Source organism: Pelodiscus sinensis, chromosome 21 (assembly GCF_049634645.1).
Source record: "Pelodiscus sinensis isolate JC-2024 chromosome 21, ASM4963464v1, whole genome shotgun sequence".
Lineage (NCBI taxonomy): Eukaryota > Metazoa > Chordata > Testudines > Trionychidae > Pelodiscus > Pelodiscus sinensis.
Genome location: NC_134731.1, coordinates 15,109,742 through 15,124,790, shown reverse-complemented (window position 1 = coordinate 15,124,790; position 15,049 = coordinate 15,109,742). Strand labels below are relative to the sequence as shown.

General features: G+C 58.9%; 1 protein-coding gene across 2 annotated transcripts; it reads left to right on the top strand.

Annotated features, from left to right (window-relative positions):
* The first annotated feature begins 1 nt into the window (after nucleotide 1).
* On the top strand, nucleotides 2-14,847 carry TMEM120A (transmembrane protein 120A). 2 transcript variants are annotated; one of them, XM_075904942.1, is made up of 12 exons: nucleotides 2-165; nucleotides 8,409-8,527; nucleotides 9,024-9,140; nucleotides 9,966-10,025; nucleotides 10,607-10,702; nucleotides 11,402-11,491; nucleotides 11,864-11,929; nucleotides 12,335-12,396; nucleotides 12,893-12,985; nucleotides 13,615-13,679; nucleotides 14,192-14,251; nucleotides 14,598-14,847. In XM_075904942.1, the coding sequence occupies exons 1-12, from the start codon at nucleotides 91-93 to the stop codon at nucleotides 14,709-14,711; spliced, it is 1,017 nt and encodes a 338-aa protein (XP_075761057.1). In that variant the 5' UTR covers nucleotides 2-90; the 3' UTR covers nucleotides 14,712-14,847. The 2 variants fall into 2 exon arrangements, with proteins under 2 accessions (XP_075761057.1, XP_075761056.1); XM_075904941.1 differs by having other exon boundaries at nucleotides 5-165; nucleotides 14,183-14,251.
* Nucleotides 14,848-15,049: the final 202 nt, after the last annotated feature.

Sequence of the window (15,049 nt, the reverse complement as noted above, 5' to 3'; positions counted from 1 at the left end):
GAGGCGATTGGCCGCGGCGGGGCCCGGAAGCGCCACCGGCCGGAGGCCGCTGCGAGCGGAGCGGGGCTGCCGGTTCGAGCCGTCGCCGCCATGAGCCTCCGCGCCTCGGCCAGCGAGTGTCTGCGGGACTGGCAGGAGCTGCAGGACGGCTTCCAGCACGTGCAGGTATCCCCTGAGGGGCGCTCGGGGGGGGGGGGGGGGTAGGTATCCCCGGGGGGCGTCTGAGGGGTGGCGCTCGGGGGGGGGTAGGTATCCCCGGGGGGTGTCTGAGGGGTGGCGCTCGGGGGGGGGTAGGTATCCCCGGGGGGCGTCTGAGGGGTGGCGCTCGGGGGGGGGGTAGGTATCCCCGGGGGGCGTCTGAGGGGTGGCGCTCGGGGGGGGGTAGGTATCCCCGGGGGGTGTCTGAGGGGTGGCGCTCGGGGGGGGGTAGGTATCCCCGGGGGGCGTCTGAGGGGTGGCGCTCGGGGGGGGGTAGGTATCCCCGGGGGGTGTCTGAGGGGTGGCGCTCGGGGGGGGGTAGGTATCCCCGGGGGGCGTCTGAGGGGTGGCGCTCGGGGGGGGGTAGGTATCCCCGGGGGGCGTCTGAGGGGTGGCGCTCGGGGGGGGGTAGGTATCCCCGGGGGGTGTCTGAGGGGTGGCGCTCGGGGGGGGTAGGTATCCCCGGGGGGTGTCTGAGGGGTGGCGCTCGGGGGGGGGTAGGTATCCCCGGGGGGTGTCTGAGGGGTGGCGCTCGGGGGGGGGTAGGTATCCCCGGGGGGCGTCTGGGGGGGGTGGCGCTCGGGGGGGGTAGGTATCCCCGGGGGGTGCCTGGGGGGTGGCGCTCGGGGGGTGGTAGGTATCCCCGGGGGGTGTCTGAGGGGTGGCGCTCGGGGGGGGTAGGTATCCCCGGGGGGTGTCTGAGGGGTGGCGCTCGGGGGGGGTAGGTATCACCGGGGGGTGCCTGGGGGGGTGGCGCTCGGGGGGGGGTAGGTATCCCCGGGGGGTACCTGGGGGGGTGGCGCTCGGGGGGGGTAGGTATCCCCGGGGAGTGCCTGGGGGGTGGCGCTCGGGGGGGGGTAGGTATCCCCGGGGGGCGTCTGGGGGGGGTGGCGCTCGGGGGGGTAGGTATCCCCGGGGAGTGCCTGGGGGGTGGCGCTCGGGGGGGGGGTAGGTATCCCCGGGGGGTGCCTGGGGGGGGGTGGCGCTCAGGGGGGTAGATATTCCCCAGGGGGTGTCTGGGGGGATGGAGGGAGGTACCCCCCAGGGGGTATTGAGGGGGCCGGTACTGGCCATGGTGGGGGCAGGTATCAGTGGGGCTGCAGTTACGATTAAGGCTGTCTGGCTGCATGGGCAGAGGTGGCATCATGTCTCTGCTCCCTCAGTCTGAGACCTGGTTTTTTAGCTGTCTCCTCCCCCCCCCCCCCCCCCTCAATCTGGGAGCTCTGTCCCTGTCGTGCACCTTGCACCGTGCCCAGAAGCATGGACCTCCATGGCTCTGGTGGGGGCATGTGTCTGGGAGTTGAGGACCCTGCACTAAAACACCTTCTTCCCCCCATTTGATTCCCAGCTACACACCCCTTGCGCCACGTGGGGGCAGAGGCATTAAGGCAAACAGACCAGAAATGCTGAGCAACTTTATAAGGCAGTAGCCAGCACCTCACAGTCCCCCAGTGGGCACTCAGTACAGGCCCAGGGAGGCCTAGCCTCCGCCTTCGGAGAGGCATTCTTCCCATTCCATACTGTTCAGGGTGGGTGTGATAGGTGAGTAACTGTGGGGTTTAGAATAACTAATTTCCAATAGGTTGCCAAAGGTTCTTGCCTCAACAGATGTAAACATTTGCAAAAGAATTCTCTTAAAACAACAATCTGTAATCTCTCACCCTGGGCAGGTAGTTAAACCAGGCAAGCGTAGCCATTTAGGGCATCTGTTTCCATTCATTTTCAAACCAGATATGGGTCCAGGCTCCACTTGTGCTGGGGGATGAATAAACGCATAGTGAGCGATGGGCCTGTGTGGCCAGCCAAGTGCTTAGTTGGGAGGGAATTATCTTTTCTTTAGGATTACCACGGTAGGGGGGATGTTGGCCTTAATGGAAGCACAGCGGTGCTGCTACCATGATGTCCTTAGTCAGCTTCTGCTGGCTGTGAACACAACACATTCACTTCAGGTGTGATCTCCAGCAAGGGCAGGCGGGAGAAGTAATACAGGTTCACTCCCTTATTGTACCCTGATCTGGGGGAGGCAAGGGAACTCCAGAGCTGCAAAACTCATCGTTCAGTAACCGAGTCTGCCATGTCTGGCTGTCGGTTTTCCAGGTGTACATTTTGTCATTCCGCACCAGTGGAGTGTGCGTGACCTTCTCATCCCGGTTCACATTTCCTTTGCAGTGTGTCTCCTGCTTTGTTACATGCTGGTTATCTGGTGTCCATGACAACCAGGATTAAACAGTCTCATTGGCTGAGGAAGCCCTCCCGTCTTTTTGGGCTCCCGTGGATGCAGCTGGAAAGGAGACAGAATCTTTTTAAGGTTTTTTTTCGGTAGGCTGCTATGGTTGAGTCTGTCCGCTGATATGTCTGTTTGTACTGGTAGGCTCCTGCCTTCTGATTGTTGTCCTTTTGGTAAATGACTGACTGCATTAACACTTTCAGTATGCAGTGATTACATGGCAGTGGATTTGTCCCATTGCCCGGTGTGACTTACACATCTTATGATGTCTTGCAGTCTGCATTATATGAATACCTGTCACCTTCACTTCCCTCCCTTCCACTTGGTTCTTGTCCATAGTGTCATGCCCTCCTTGCTTTATGAAAATTGGCTTATGAATATGTATAACTCAAAGATGCTTTATGCAAAACAGCTCTTGTAGCATCAATTTTACAGTTATAGTCTGCTGAATCTGCATATCCTATTTTTGTGCATGTATCATTCTTGTATGTGAAGTTAGAAGTATTAAATTTGGGTTTGTTTATAGTTCGAAGTGTACTAATGAGGGCAATTAGTGACACTTCAGGTATTTAATGACTCAGTTCTCAAATCAATGACCTGCAAATGGTCATGTTTTTCCTATGAGCCCAAACTGTGGTTGGTCTTAGAAAGACATGTGACCATGCCTCCTGCTACAGGGATCCATCTTGAACCTGGTATTTTTCCAAGGAGATGGAGGATGCGGAACAAAGGGTTCCCACCCTCCGCCCTAGGGGAAAGTCTGTTTAAGCAATGGGGAGCCTTCCGTTTTTTGTCTTCAGCTGGTCTTTGAAACTGCCTGGCTCACCGTAAGAGGATGCTTGACAACAAAGAACTCTGAAAAGCTGTAGACCCAGGCCAGAGTGAAAATGATCTCTTTCTTGAAGCTCTTTCCCTGAGATAAGAACAGCTCTTTAGGGGTAAGAATTGCATGTGAAACACGTTGCTTAGTGGATTAGAACTCGCTAAGCATGTTTTGTTCATTTTAATTTAGTAACTTACTTTGATTTGACTCTTTTCACTTGCAACCTCTTTATATTTACTAAAAATACTTGTTTATTATCAAGATCAGTGTAAATAATTGTTACCTGGCAGGAGGGAAGCAACCACTGTGCATCTCTCTTTGATTAAGACAGCTGACCTTTGTCAGCTTTCTCTGTGGAAAACTTTGACAAAGGGCAAGACAGATTTATCTGGGGTTTTAGTCCCTTTTGGGGGTTGGTTTCCTGGGTGCCGAGTCCTCCCGGAACTGAAGTTGTTCCGTGTCTGTGTTGCTTTGCTGGGGGTGGTAACCCCAACTTTGCACCTTGTCAAGGGAAGACAGAAAAGGGTGGTGGGGAGCCGCATAGAGCAGGAAGGAGGGTGTCAGTAGCATGATCAGCACGCTGCGGGACAACCCTGTGGGGATTTCTGTGATTCACTCTGTCACACACAGTACTTGGGCAGCTCCTGGGTCAATTAGATAGGAAAAGATTCTTCTGTCCATATTCTTTTGATCAAGGCCATGAGTGGTTCTCAAACTTCAGTGCCCTTTGACCTTCTTGACAATAAACATTAGTAGGTGACCCCTGGAGGGTTTGAGCAAAGAACAACTGCTTTTAGTCCCTCGTGTGCAGCTTGTTTTGTTTCTCTGAGATGTCCCATCTAGAGCACCTAGGTCTGCAATACTTCCCAGGTTTTTCTAGCTGATGCTTTGTTGGTCCTTGCTATAAGGATATTTGAGGTCGTTGGCGTGTTGGGAATGCTGCATTCGGGCAACGGAACAGTCCACCATGCCTACCATCGGGTGTTAGGTGGGTGCGGGACTAGTTTTGTTAGCATAACTTCTTTGTTTCAGCTCATGTCCATTCTGCTTAGCTCTGGAGGGATTTCCCAATTTCTGTGCTCAGGACCTAGCATTTCAAAAGTGACTTTGATCCTTCCAGCACTTCAGTCAGTTTAGAACCTGCTTGGGGTTAAACTCCATGTGCCTTTAATGTGGCCTTGTGTGCCTCTTTATATAGCTGCCTCCTACCAGGGCGCTAGTTTGTATCTAATGGAAACGAGCATTCGGTACAGCACCTCAATCGTTAATCGTCCGCACCGCTGTGAGGAGGGGAAGTACCACGTCCCAGATGGGGAAACTGAGGCACGTTGAGACTAAGTGACTCGCCCAAGGGCGCACACAAGTCTGTAGCATAATGGGCAATTGAACCTCCCAAGTCTTAGTTAGAGTCCTAACCCAGGGGGCCATGCTGTCCCTTTAAGACTCAAAATAAGTGACAGTAAAACGTCACTTTTGCTGCGATTCCACAGGTGAGTTAGACATTGGGCCCTGAATCCCCAGTCCAAAGTGCAGTGACCTTTCCCACAGATTGCCCAACATGCCTGTTCCCTGGCAAGGTGCATGGGGCGAAAATCAGAGCTGGCATCCGTGGAGCTGGACTTTGTTACACAAGGACTCCGCTCGTCTTGAAGCTGCAACCACAGATGACTAACCACTGCCAGAGCCGTGATTACAGACGTGGCATCGGGTGCTGAGGACTAGAGAAGGGGAGATGCTCTAGGGAGACACTCCACCAAGGGGAAGGGGTCGCTTGGGGCCACCTGCCTTATGAGTCCCCCTGTATAACGTCCTGCCCTGCAGCGGGGAGTCAAGAAGGCGGTGGGTGTCCTGGTTCAGAAACTGCTGCCTGTGGCACTGTTTCTATTGGTTCTGCCAGTGGTTCCTAGAGGTCTGACAACTGATGCGTCTGCTTGAATAACTGCAGCTCTTGCCAGGGGCTGCGTTCGCTTGTATTGGCTCCTCACTTCAGAGCATCGTGCCCTGTGATTTATAGGCAGCCAAGTCCTGTGGTAGCGCTTGTAGAGCACATGGGACTTCCCCAGGGGTTAATCATACAATGGAGATTCCAGCCTCACGGACTGTGATTTAACGTACCACACCTATTCTGTGCGTCTCACTGCCGGGATGCCTGTAGCGCTGGGATTATTTTGAGAGAACTTGGAGGTGCACTGCTTGGCATGGCTTACAGCCAGGAAGGGCATGTTCTAAACTTCCCCCTGCAGTTACAGCAATTTCCCTTTACCCCATGTCGAGCCTAGGACAGGATGGGGGAATGGCAGGTGACCTTCTGTCTCGGAACTCTTTCAAACTCTGCTTTGTTTAACCCCCAGCAAGTAATTTGTGTGCAGGAGAAGGCTCAGTGAAGCAGGGTTCAATTAAGACCCAGAGATCACTGTGTGAAAGAGCATTGGGGGGGAGGGTGGGAAACAGGCTCCCTGCCCTCTTACATTAAGTCATCTGCATCTACCCTGCTCCCCTGGCAGTGGGAGCCGAAACAAAGGGTGCTGACCCACAATTAGGTGCACCAGGACGAGTGTTCCCTGGGAGCTGAGCACTTGGGCAACCACCCAGTTCGTCAGCAGTGCACCCACAGCTGGCAGCGTGTGTTTCTACTGGTGGCGCACACCTGCACAACCCTTGGTGCACAGAACAAAATTTTTCCTGCACACGAATGAAACAGATTTACAGGGACCACTGGCCGGGACCTTAAATGAAATGTGCCAGAATTGCACAGTGAAGGGTCGAGGAGGCAGAGCGAGTGATGTAAGCTGCTCTCTTCCCTCACCCTTGTAATAGAAGGGACAGAGCGTCGTTCTTGGGAAAGCGACCTGCTCTTGAGACCTTGCCTTGTCTGGCTTTTGGTTCGGCCAGTTTGTGAGATATGGGCCAACATCTAATGTAACAAAGCAGATTTCAGTTCCTTCCTCTTCTCTGCTGCAAGCAGTGAGGTAAAGAAGCAACCTGTGCCCCAGCATTCCAAGTGATCAGCTTAGACTGCAGCATGCAAATGAAAAGGCAGCACATTTAAGTGGGGAGGTGGGTGTTTTTAGCGATGTTACGCTAACCTGTGGGACTCCCTGCTGCAGGTCCTAGAGATAAGCAATTAAAAAGCCAGTGGTTAGAATACTGCGGTAGGACTCAGGCTTCCACTGACCTACTGGGTGACCTAGGGCAAATGGTTGCCATGCTCTATGCCTCAGTTTCCCCTAATGATGCTGACCTACTTCCTAAAGTGTTTTGTTGCACAAGGACTCGGCTTGTCTCGGAGCTGCAAGCACAGTTGACTAACGGCTCTCAGGGCTAAACGCTGTACAAGGGCTCAGTATTCTAGATCTGCCACTGGAGGAGGAATTGTTCGTGCGGCTTTCTTGCGCTGGTTGAAGATGCTAGTCCGACTTGGTTCTCCCTGTCTACCGGGCAGGAGCACTCAGCAGGCTTTCAGAAGGGCAAGCGCTGACAGGGCATCGCTTTTCTGAACCACAGATGAGGGTGGCCCCTACGAGGCAGGGCAGTATTGCAAAGACAGCCAGTGCCCTGCTGCCGGTTATAACTAGGGATATGAGAGGCTAACCAGTAAGCATCACCCTTAATGGCAGGGGGCTGCTCCAGCCCCATGGTGCTGTCTGCACACTGGGCTTCTCTGGCCGTCGAGAGCAGCCCCTGCCTGCAGCGAGCCTGGGCAGGAGGCCCAGGTGGGCAGGACGCCTCTCCGGTCCAGGCACAGTGTGTGGGGGAGGGTGTCCCCTCCAGCCCTCCTTTCAATGGGTTAACTGCAATTTTACATCCATTTTTATAGCCCATGATCATGTTCTTTCCTCCCCCTTGGTACGTCAGTCAGCAAAAACCTGAAGCAGTCGGCATTCCCGGGACTGCTTCCCTGTACCACTTGCTACTGCAGGAAGCTGGGCTCTTCACACATGCCAGACCCATAGGGTGGCTTTTAATCCAGCAGCTTCCTCTTTGTCACCATCAGTTGTGCCCCAGCTGTGCCAGCTTCCTCTTGGTCTGCATGTGAGGCTGGTTGGACCTGCTGAGGCAACTCGTCCCTCCTTGGTTCCCGGGTTCTAAAAGCTCAGATGGCTGGTTAGGGTTCAGCCAGTGGCTCTTGCATGTCACATGGAAATGGAGCTGTGGGATAGAAGAGGGAGTTGCCCTAGATCACTTAGCAGGTCAGTGGCATGCTGGGAAGGGAAGCCAGGATCTGAGGCCTTGTCTGGACTTCAGCTGGAGTTTGCTGCTTGCCAGCTCTTTTTTCTCCCTTTGGCATGGCGAGGCATGGAGGAGCAATGGAAAACAATGGTCAAGCTTATTCCAGCAGAATAGCGCCCCCTAGGGCTGTGCATGGAAGCTAGTCTCTAAGCCAGTGTTTCTTAAAATGTTCCGTGGTGCACTGGTGTGCTTCGGGGAACAACAGAAATCAAAATGGCCACCTTTAAAGGGGCAGGCAACCTTTTTTTCCTTAACTTCCTCCTGACCCTTTTTCTCCCGACTTTTTTTTTTTTTTTTTGGCTCAACAAAAAATCCTTGGTGTTCCTCCTCATAAAAAAAATTGTTTGGTGTTCCTTCGTCTTAAAAAGTTTAAGCAACACTGCTCTAAGCTAAGCTGAATCCCAGCTGGGTACTGCATAGCATGGGGGACGGGGGGGAAGATGCTTGGCCCTGCGCTCACTTCCCACTGTTTGTAGAAGCTGTGTCAGGCCAGGGAGGCAAAGCCCCATGAAGGTAGGGTGGTTAGAGGACTCCTGCAGTGGCAAAATGGATAAGGTACCTGCCTCTGGAGCCCGGTGATGCCGGCGCAGGAAGCTGGTGGTGGCTGAGGGTTGGAGTCCCACCCATGCTGGGGTCAGCCACCGCCAGCTTCCGGAGGGATTTCTCCCGTTGCCAAGTGTTCCCCCTTCCCTCCCCCCCCCCCTTCGTTTGGTGGAAGTCCCTTCCCCAGCCGGAGGGGCAAATGTGCTTCGCAAGCTGATGTAGCGAGTCCGCAGCTGAGCGGGGAATCCTTCTCAAAGCTCCTGCCTCTGGTCCCTCTGCTCGGGTCCACCGCCCACCTCCCTCCCATGCCGACAGCCTCCTGCAGAATGAACTGGGCTCCAAGGCAAGGCCCCAGGCTCACTGCTGACCTGTCCTTTGCGTTGCCAGGAGACCCACAAGCTGTACAAGCAGAAGCTCGAGGAACTGACCAAGCTGCAGGATGGGATCTCCAGCTCCATTGCACGGCAGAAGAAGCAGCTGAAGGAGCTGTCTCTGGCCTTCAAAAAGTAAGGAGCCCCATGGAGCAGTATAAGGAGAGCCCTGGTCGGAGGCGGGAGCCGAGTGAGCGGCGTTCCTGCGCTCTGGGGTGCGGATGGGCTAAGAACAGCTGGGGTAGGTGAATCGTGAGGGCGTGTAGGATGAAGGCGCTATAGCTGCTCTCAGACCCTCCCTTCGTTCCTCCAGTAGTTGCTTCGCCCCTTACCCACATTAACTGTAAGCGCTTCTGAGGGCTTCCCAACACGGAGCCTTCTCAGAATTTCCCCTCAGCCCTAGGCTCACTGTCATGGCTGCCGGGTTAGACCATGTGGCTGCTCGTTCAGGTTGGCTCCGTGCTGCTTGCTCTCCACCTTGGTCCCATTCTGAACCCGGGGGGGAAGAGCCAGCGCCCAGGCCTTCTCTCCACTGCAGTTCTGAACGGCCCTCGTCTCCAGCTGCGTGGCTGCATTACATGGCAGCAGCTGTGGGTCCTTGGTGTCTGACCACGTCCCGTTCTTTCCCCAGCTGCAAGTCCACGACCACTGCCGAACAGGAGGAGTCCATCCGGGAGATCGAGGGCCTCATCAAGGAGCGGCAGAGCGTCTTCTTTGAGATGGAGGCCTACTTGCCAAAGAAGAATGGGTAAGAAGCTGTTGAGATCGTGATGTGGCTGTGGGGCCTTAGCAAAGGACGGGAGCGTTGGATGTCTCTGCAGGGATTGCTTGGGTTGCTGGTGACAACGCGCCTGCCTCAGGTGTGACGCCAGCAGGGTGTCCGGGAAAGGCCTGGTATGCACTGGCACTACTTCCTGGCTTGCGTTCAGCCTCCTGGCTCGGGGGGCTGCAGCGGAACCACGTGCTACCAGTTCCGAGTCAGAGTAGAGCCCCTGGGACTGGCTTCCTGGCCCAGCAGTGTCTGTGCATCTCTTGAGCACACAGAGTTCACTGGCCTGGCCCAGGGCCTAGTGGCCTGGCCCCTGCTGGCTGGGCGAGGTGGCGGGGGGACACAGCGGGAGCCTGCCTGACCCCTGCCTCCGTGAGTGTGGGACCAAGGCCCGAAGGTGTCAGCCCCAGGCCAGGGGCAGCCCTAGCGACCCCGTTCCGATGGAGTCGTGACCCGCCGCTTCAGAACCGCTGCTCTCGGGCAACGCCCTCCCCTCAGTGCAGTACAGCACGGGGGCAGGGGTGAGCCGTGTACTCAGCCAGACGGCTGTGGGTCCCGGCCAGCGCCCCTGCAGAGGGGCTGACAGATGAAGATCGAATGCCGCGTGAGCACAGGGGAGCCCGGCGCTGGAGCCTGTCCAGTGTGTGTGGGTGTGGGTGGTAGCAACGCCTGAGCTGCTCCGCAGGGCCCGTTTCCAGTTGGGATGCACATGCTGCCCTGGAACCGCCAGGCGGCGGGTCCCCGCCCCAGCAGGCTGCTCCGCGCCTCCCGTGTGGTCTCACTGCTCCTTCCGTTCCCCTCTAGGCTGTACCTGAGTCTGGTGCTTGGAAACGTGAACGTGACTCTGCTCAGCAAGCAGGCTAAGTAATGCACCCCCCTCCCCTCCCTCTGTGCAGCTGCGTGCGGGCTGTGGAAGTCCCTCCCCTCGGGCAGGCGGCGTGTCTTCTGCCAGCGTGGGAGCTTGGCTGCCCACTGAGCTCTCTTCCCAATCCTCCCCGTGTGCCAAGAACCTCTCCCTCCGGCAGGCGGCGCATCCTGCCAACCCAGCCCTCGACTTAACCTCGCCCATGTGACTCTCTTGCCCGACCGAGCCGCTCTGCCGCCGCTGGCAGGGGTCTGTAGGCCCAGGCTCAATGGGAGACCTGCCAGGAAAGCAGGCTTTGCAGCTCGGTAGGCGCCAGGATTGGGGGATGGAGCCCGGGGTTGCTCTTAGGACAGATGGTGCCATGTGGGGACGTGAGCCAAGACTTGCTCAACCCACAGCCCTTCACTGTTCCTTGCAGCATCTTGGGTCTCTCGCCTGCAACCCTGCCAGATGCTCATCCATGCTGGTCGCTCAGCTCTCCCCAGCGGCTCTGTGTAGCTGGGGACGGTGGCCCCTGGTCACCTGGAGACGTGGGGCTCATTCCCCGCCCACCACGACCCTCCGCTGTGCTTCCCTACAGGTTTGCCTACAAAGACGAGTATGAGAAGTTCAAGCTCTACCTCACCATCATCCTGCTCATCATCTCCTCCTCCTGCCGCTTCCTTTTCAACTCCAGGTGAGGCTGTAGCAGGGAGACGCTCTCAGGAACAGCCCAGCCCTGGGTGGCAGCTCTCACGCGGGCCTCTCGCCTCGGGCAGCTGCTGCCTGGGCTGCCCTCTCCAAATGAGGGCACCCAAACTGCAGACGGCTGAGCGGGAACAGGTAACAAGAGCTTGAAGGGCAACGTTCCCCTGGGCCAGGCTTGGATCCAGTTCCCAGGTGCGGGTTGCCCGTAGGTGTCTGGTGTTGGTTGAGGATGGCCAGCCACGGGGCACACTGCCCACCTGGGGGAGCCCTTGCACTGCTGAACAAGGCTCTGCCATTCCCCCCCGGGATGTTCCCCGTGTCTGCTTGGCAAAGCGTTCGGATCTCGCCCAAGACGGGAGGAATGCGGCAGCCGAGGGGCCCGACGGCGTGTGGCCTGGAACGGGCGTGGGGAGCGGGACTCTCGGGCGAACCTGCAGCCCACTCAGACCGGGATGGCTGGGCCTGTCGCAGCCCCTGGCTTCATGTGAGGGGCCGCCACGCCCTCCAGGTGACTGGAGCTGCTCCCACGGAGACCAGCGCTGAGGCGCAAAGCTGCTGCCAGAGGCACAGGCGGCAGCCTTGCTCTGCGCATGGGCCGCAGCTGGGCACCCCTGCACGGGGACATTCAGACCAGCCCTCTTGTCTGGTCCCTGCTTCCCCCCTTCACTGCCTGCTTGGTCTGGGACAGGGTGACGGACGCCGTCTTCAACTTCCTGCTGGTCTGGTACTACTGCACCCTCACCATCCGCGAGAGCATCTTGATCACCAACGGGTCCAGGTGAGCCCGCTGGGCCCAGCCCCGGCCAGGGGCAGCACGCAGGCTGAGCAGACAGCGGCCGGCTGCGTTAGCCTCTGCTCCTAGAGCCGCAGTTGGCTCAGTATTGTGGGGTGCTCGCGGGGGAGTCTCGGGCGAGACCATGGCAGGGAGACTCACCGCAGGGGCGGTGCTTACAGCCTGGGCACAGCAGTCACTGCTTTGTGCCGCACGTGGGTGGGCTCTCCTCGTGCCAGCTAACTCCCTGCCCTGGCCCTCTTTGCGTCCTGCTCCTTGCGAGCTGGGGGGGGCTGATGGCCTGTCTTCCTTAGCCTGCCCTCCCTTGTGCCCCCCGGTTGGGTGATTCATCCTGGCTCCCTCTTCTCTGCTCCCCAGGATCAAAGGCTGGTGGGTTTTCCATCACTACGTCTCCACCTTCCTCTCGGGCGTCATGCTGACTTGGTGAGTCTCCATCTCCGCCCAGCAGGGAGATCTCCTGACTCGCGGAGGGTGGGCTTCCCCGGACCGGTCCTTGCCAGCCACCCTGCCCCCACATGGGGTTACTGCAGCCCCTGGGGCACCAAGGAGCTGCCAGGGGTCTGTGACACACTCTCCCCCCTTTTGTCTGTGTGGCCAAGGCACCGCAGGACCCTGCTGGGTAAGTCCAGTGCCAACTGCACTTCCAGCCCTTCTGCCTGTGGGGCAAGAGGGGTCCAGCTGCAGAGCCTGGCCCTCTGAAGCCCCAGCAAGGTGCCTGGGCTGGCGTTTGCCTCTGGGGACACCGCTGCCCTGCACCGGGGGCTAAAACCCGTAGGGCCCCGCATGCCCTATCTGGGGAGCTTCTCCAGCCCATGTCTCCTCCCACAGGCCGGACGGGCTCATGTACCAGAAGTTCCGGAACCAGTTCCTCTCCTTCTCCATGTACCAGAGTGAGTGTCCGGGCCGGAGGCAAGCTGGGCTCCTTCACTGGGCTGGGGAAGCCCTGGCTGCTTGGAACAGCGTCCCGCTCCTGAGAGCCGGTGTCTCGGCCACCCCGTCTGGTACCACAGCACTTGCCAGGGGCTCTTTGCTGGGCCTGAAAGGGCCCCAAGCCAGACACAGTTTCTCCTCCCGAGCGCTGCTGCAGGCTCAGCTGGACTGGGCAGTCAGGGAGGCAGCAGGTGGGGGGCTGCCTGGCGCAGAGATCGCTGCTGGCAGCTGGCAGCCCCTCCTGCCCGTTGGGCCTCAGACGGCGCCCTGGCACCACAAGCATGGACCGCTCCTGGCTGTCAGCAGGGCTGGTGCTTTTCACCTCCCTCCCTCCCTGCAGAGGCCCAAAGGCCCTTCCCCAGCTCTCGCTCCTGTGCCCATCTGGGCTAAGCCAGGGTGGCTGGGTCCTGCCTGGCAGCTGCGCCCCTTTGCAGGCTGACGCTTCTCTCCCCGCAGGCTTCGTGCAGTTCCTGCAGTACTACTACCAGAGCGGCTGCCTGTACCGGCTGAGGACGCTGGGGGAGAGGCACAACATGGATCTCACTGTGGGTAAGTTGCCACCCCGCCGGGACCCCACTGTTCTCACTGTGGCACTCAGCTGGCTCGGGGCTGGGCGCGCAGGTAGCGCTCCCCGCGCTGGGGGTACAGCCCGAGAGAGAGGCGCGTGGGCTGGGCTGTCCCACATATCCTGGCCTCCCTGGGGCTGCTGCCCGAGTCCTTGTTTAGCCTGTCGCTCTCCTGGCTGCTGCACCGGGGCAGGGGCCCTGGCAATGGTGCATTAAGGGAGATGTTGTCTGGCCACCCTGCAGGGCAGCGGAACTACAACTCCCATGAGGCCCTGGCCCCCATGGGTGTGGACTGACTTGGGTTCCTTGTGAAATAGCAACATTTTCCGCAAACCAGTTTCCTTTGGGCAAGAAGCTGAGAGCAGCCTGTTAACTCCCCCGCGTGCCACACGTACCAAGGTGCTGCTTGCCCAAGAGCGGCTGGCTGTCCTGGCCACGCTGGTGGGCTCCTCAGGAACACCAGGGGGGCTCCACCTGCTTTGGGTCCGTGGCTGCTGGTGCTGGCTGCACGCAAGCCCCCTGCTCAGCGCTGCTGCGTTGTGAGGCACGGAGCCGCCTGGCCAAGTCCCTGGGGCGCTTTCGAAGGACCTGTGCTCTGTCTCCTCGCTGCAGAGGGCTTCCAGTCCTGGATGTGGAGGGGCCTCACGTTCTTGCTGCCGTTCCTCTTCTTTGGCCAGGTGAGCGTGCGCCGGCCGCCTTGGGCAAGGGGCCTGGCCTTGCCAGGAGCCAGCTGGCCCTAGTGGTGCTTGCTGGCTCCTTATCCCGTCAGCCGTGGCGCCTGATGAGAGATGTGGGGGCTGGAGTCATGGCCGGCCTGGTAGCAGCCAGGCGCCAGTAGAGGCGGGAGCCTGGGCCATGTTGGTGAGAGCAGAGCTGGCATCTTGCCACTGTGGGGACCTGGAGCGTGTGCGCTACGGCGCCCGGCTGGCCCCTGCGGGTGGAGATGTGCACGAAGCAAGGCTCCTGGGCTCCTTTACCTGCACTGGCTCGACGACCCCGGCTCTTGCATAGTGAGTTGGGGTTTGCAGAGGCGGAGCCACCCCACCTGGGTAACAGGGTGGGGTCCTGGTGCGCTGAGTGCCCGGGGCTCAGCTGCTGGGACTGGCCTGACCCCCGGCTGTGCTGGGGCGCATCTCACACAAAGGTGACCCTCTTCCCCAATCCCTTCTCTTTCCTGGAGTTCCTGCAGCTTTACAACGCGATCACCCTCTTCCAGCTGGCCAGACACCCGCAGTGCAAGGAGTGGCAGGTGAGCGAGCAGCTCGGCAAAGGGACGGCGGAGGGAGGTTGTGCAGGGTGGCAGAGGATGCTGTGGAAAGCCCCTTCCCCCCAGCAGCCACGTCAGTGCATGGCTGCCCAAGACTCCCCTGGCCAGAGGGAAATCGCAGGATTTGCTGGGGCTGTTGCTGACTTGTCTGGGGCCCTTGTAGCTGGAGTCTGGTTGCCTGGCTTCCTCCTACCACTCTTAGGGGCGTCCGACCGCGCTGAGGGGCAAAGGCAGGGACGAGCTCAGTCCAGCCCCAGGCAGGAAGGGTCTTGGCCCCATGCGGCCTCGCTGGCTCTGCGTTAATTCGTGTCTCCCGTCCCACTCTCAGGTGCTCATGTGTGGACTCCCCTTCTTTGTCCTCTTCGTGGGGAATTTCTTCACCACCCTGCGGGTTGTCCACCAGAAATTCCAGTGCCAGAACCGAGAGGCCAAGGCCAAGTGAGACGAGGCGCCGCTGCTGAGACGAAGGGGCTCTCCCTCTTCCCCGCTGTCCCCTCACCGCACACCAGGCTGTACTGGCCGCCTCTCCTCACCCTGGAGCATGCGCCTGTTGCTCCCCGGCAGGCCCCGCGGGACGGGCCAGCCAGCGCCTCTCAGGGGAATGCATGCGACCCAGTGACTCGCGCAGCTGCAGGCCGAGGCTCACAGCCAGTCCTGACCCCTGGCAACGCTGCCTTCGGGGGGGAGTCACGAGGATCAGACAGTCTCCCCCGAGGGCACTGTGGCCAGGCAGTTACAGTCCTACTCTACCCTCTTCCCCCTTTGCTCCAGAGATGGGCT

What these genes read in the sequence shown, in the direction of transcription:
- TMEM120A (XM_075904941.1), top strand. Translation starts at nt 91, where the DNA reads ATGAGCCTCCGCGCCTCGGCCAGCGAGTGTCTGCGGGACTGGCAGGAG. An exon ending in CTGTCTCTGGCCTTCAAAAA is followed by an intron (nt 8,528 to 9,023) that starts GTAAGGAGCCCC and finishes TTCTTTCCCCAG; the next exon opens with CTGCAAGTCCACGACCACTG. An exon ending in CAACATGGATCTCACTGTGG is followed by an intron (nt 12,986 to 13,614) that starts GTAAGTTGCCAC and finishes TCCTCGCTGCAG; the next exon opens with AGGGCTTCCAGTCCTGGATG.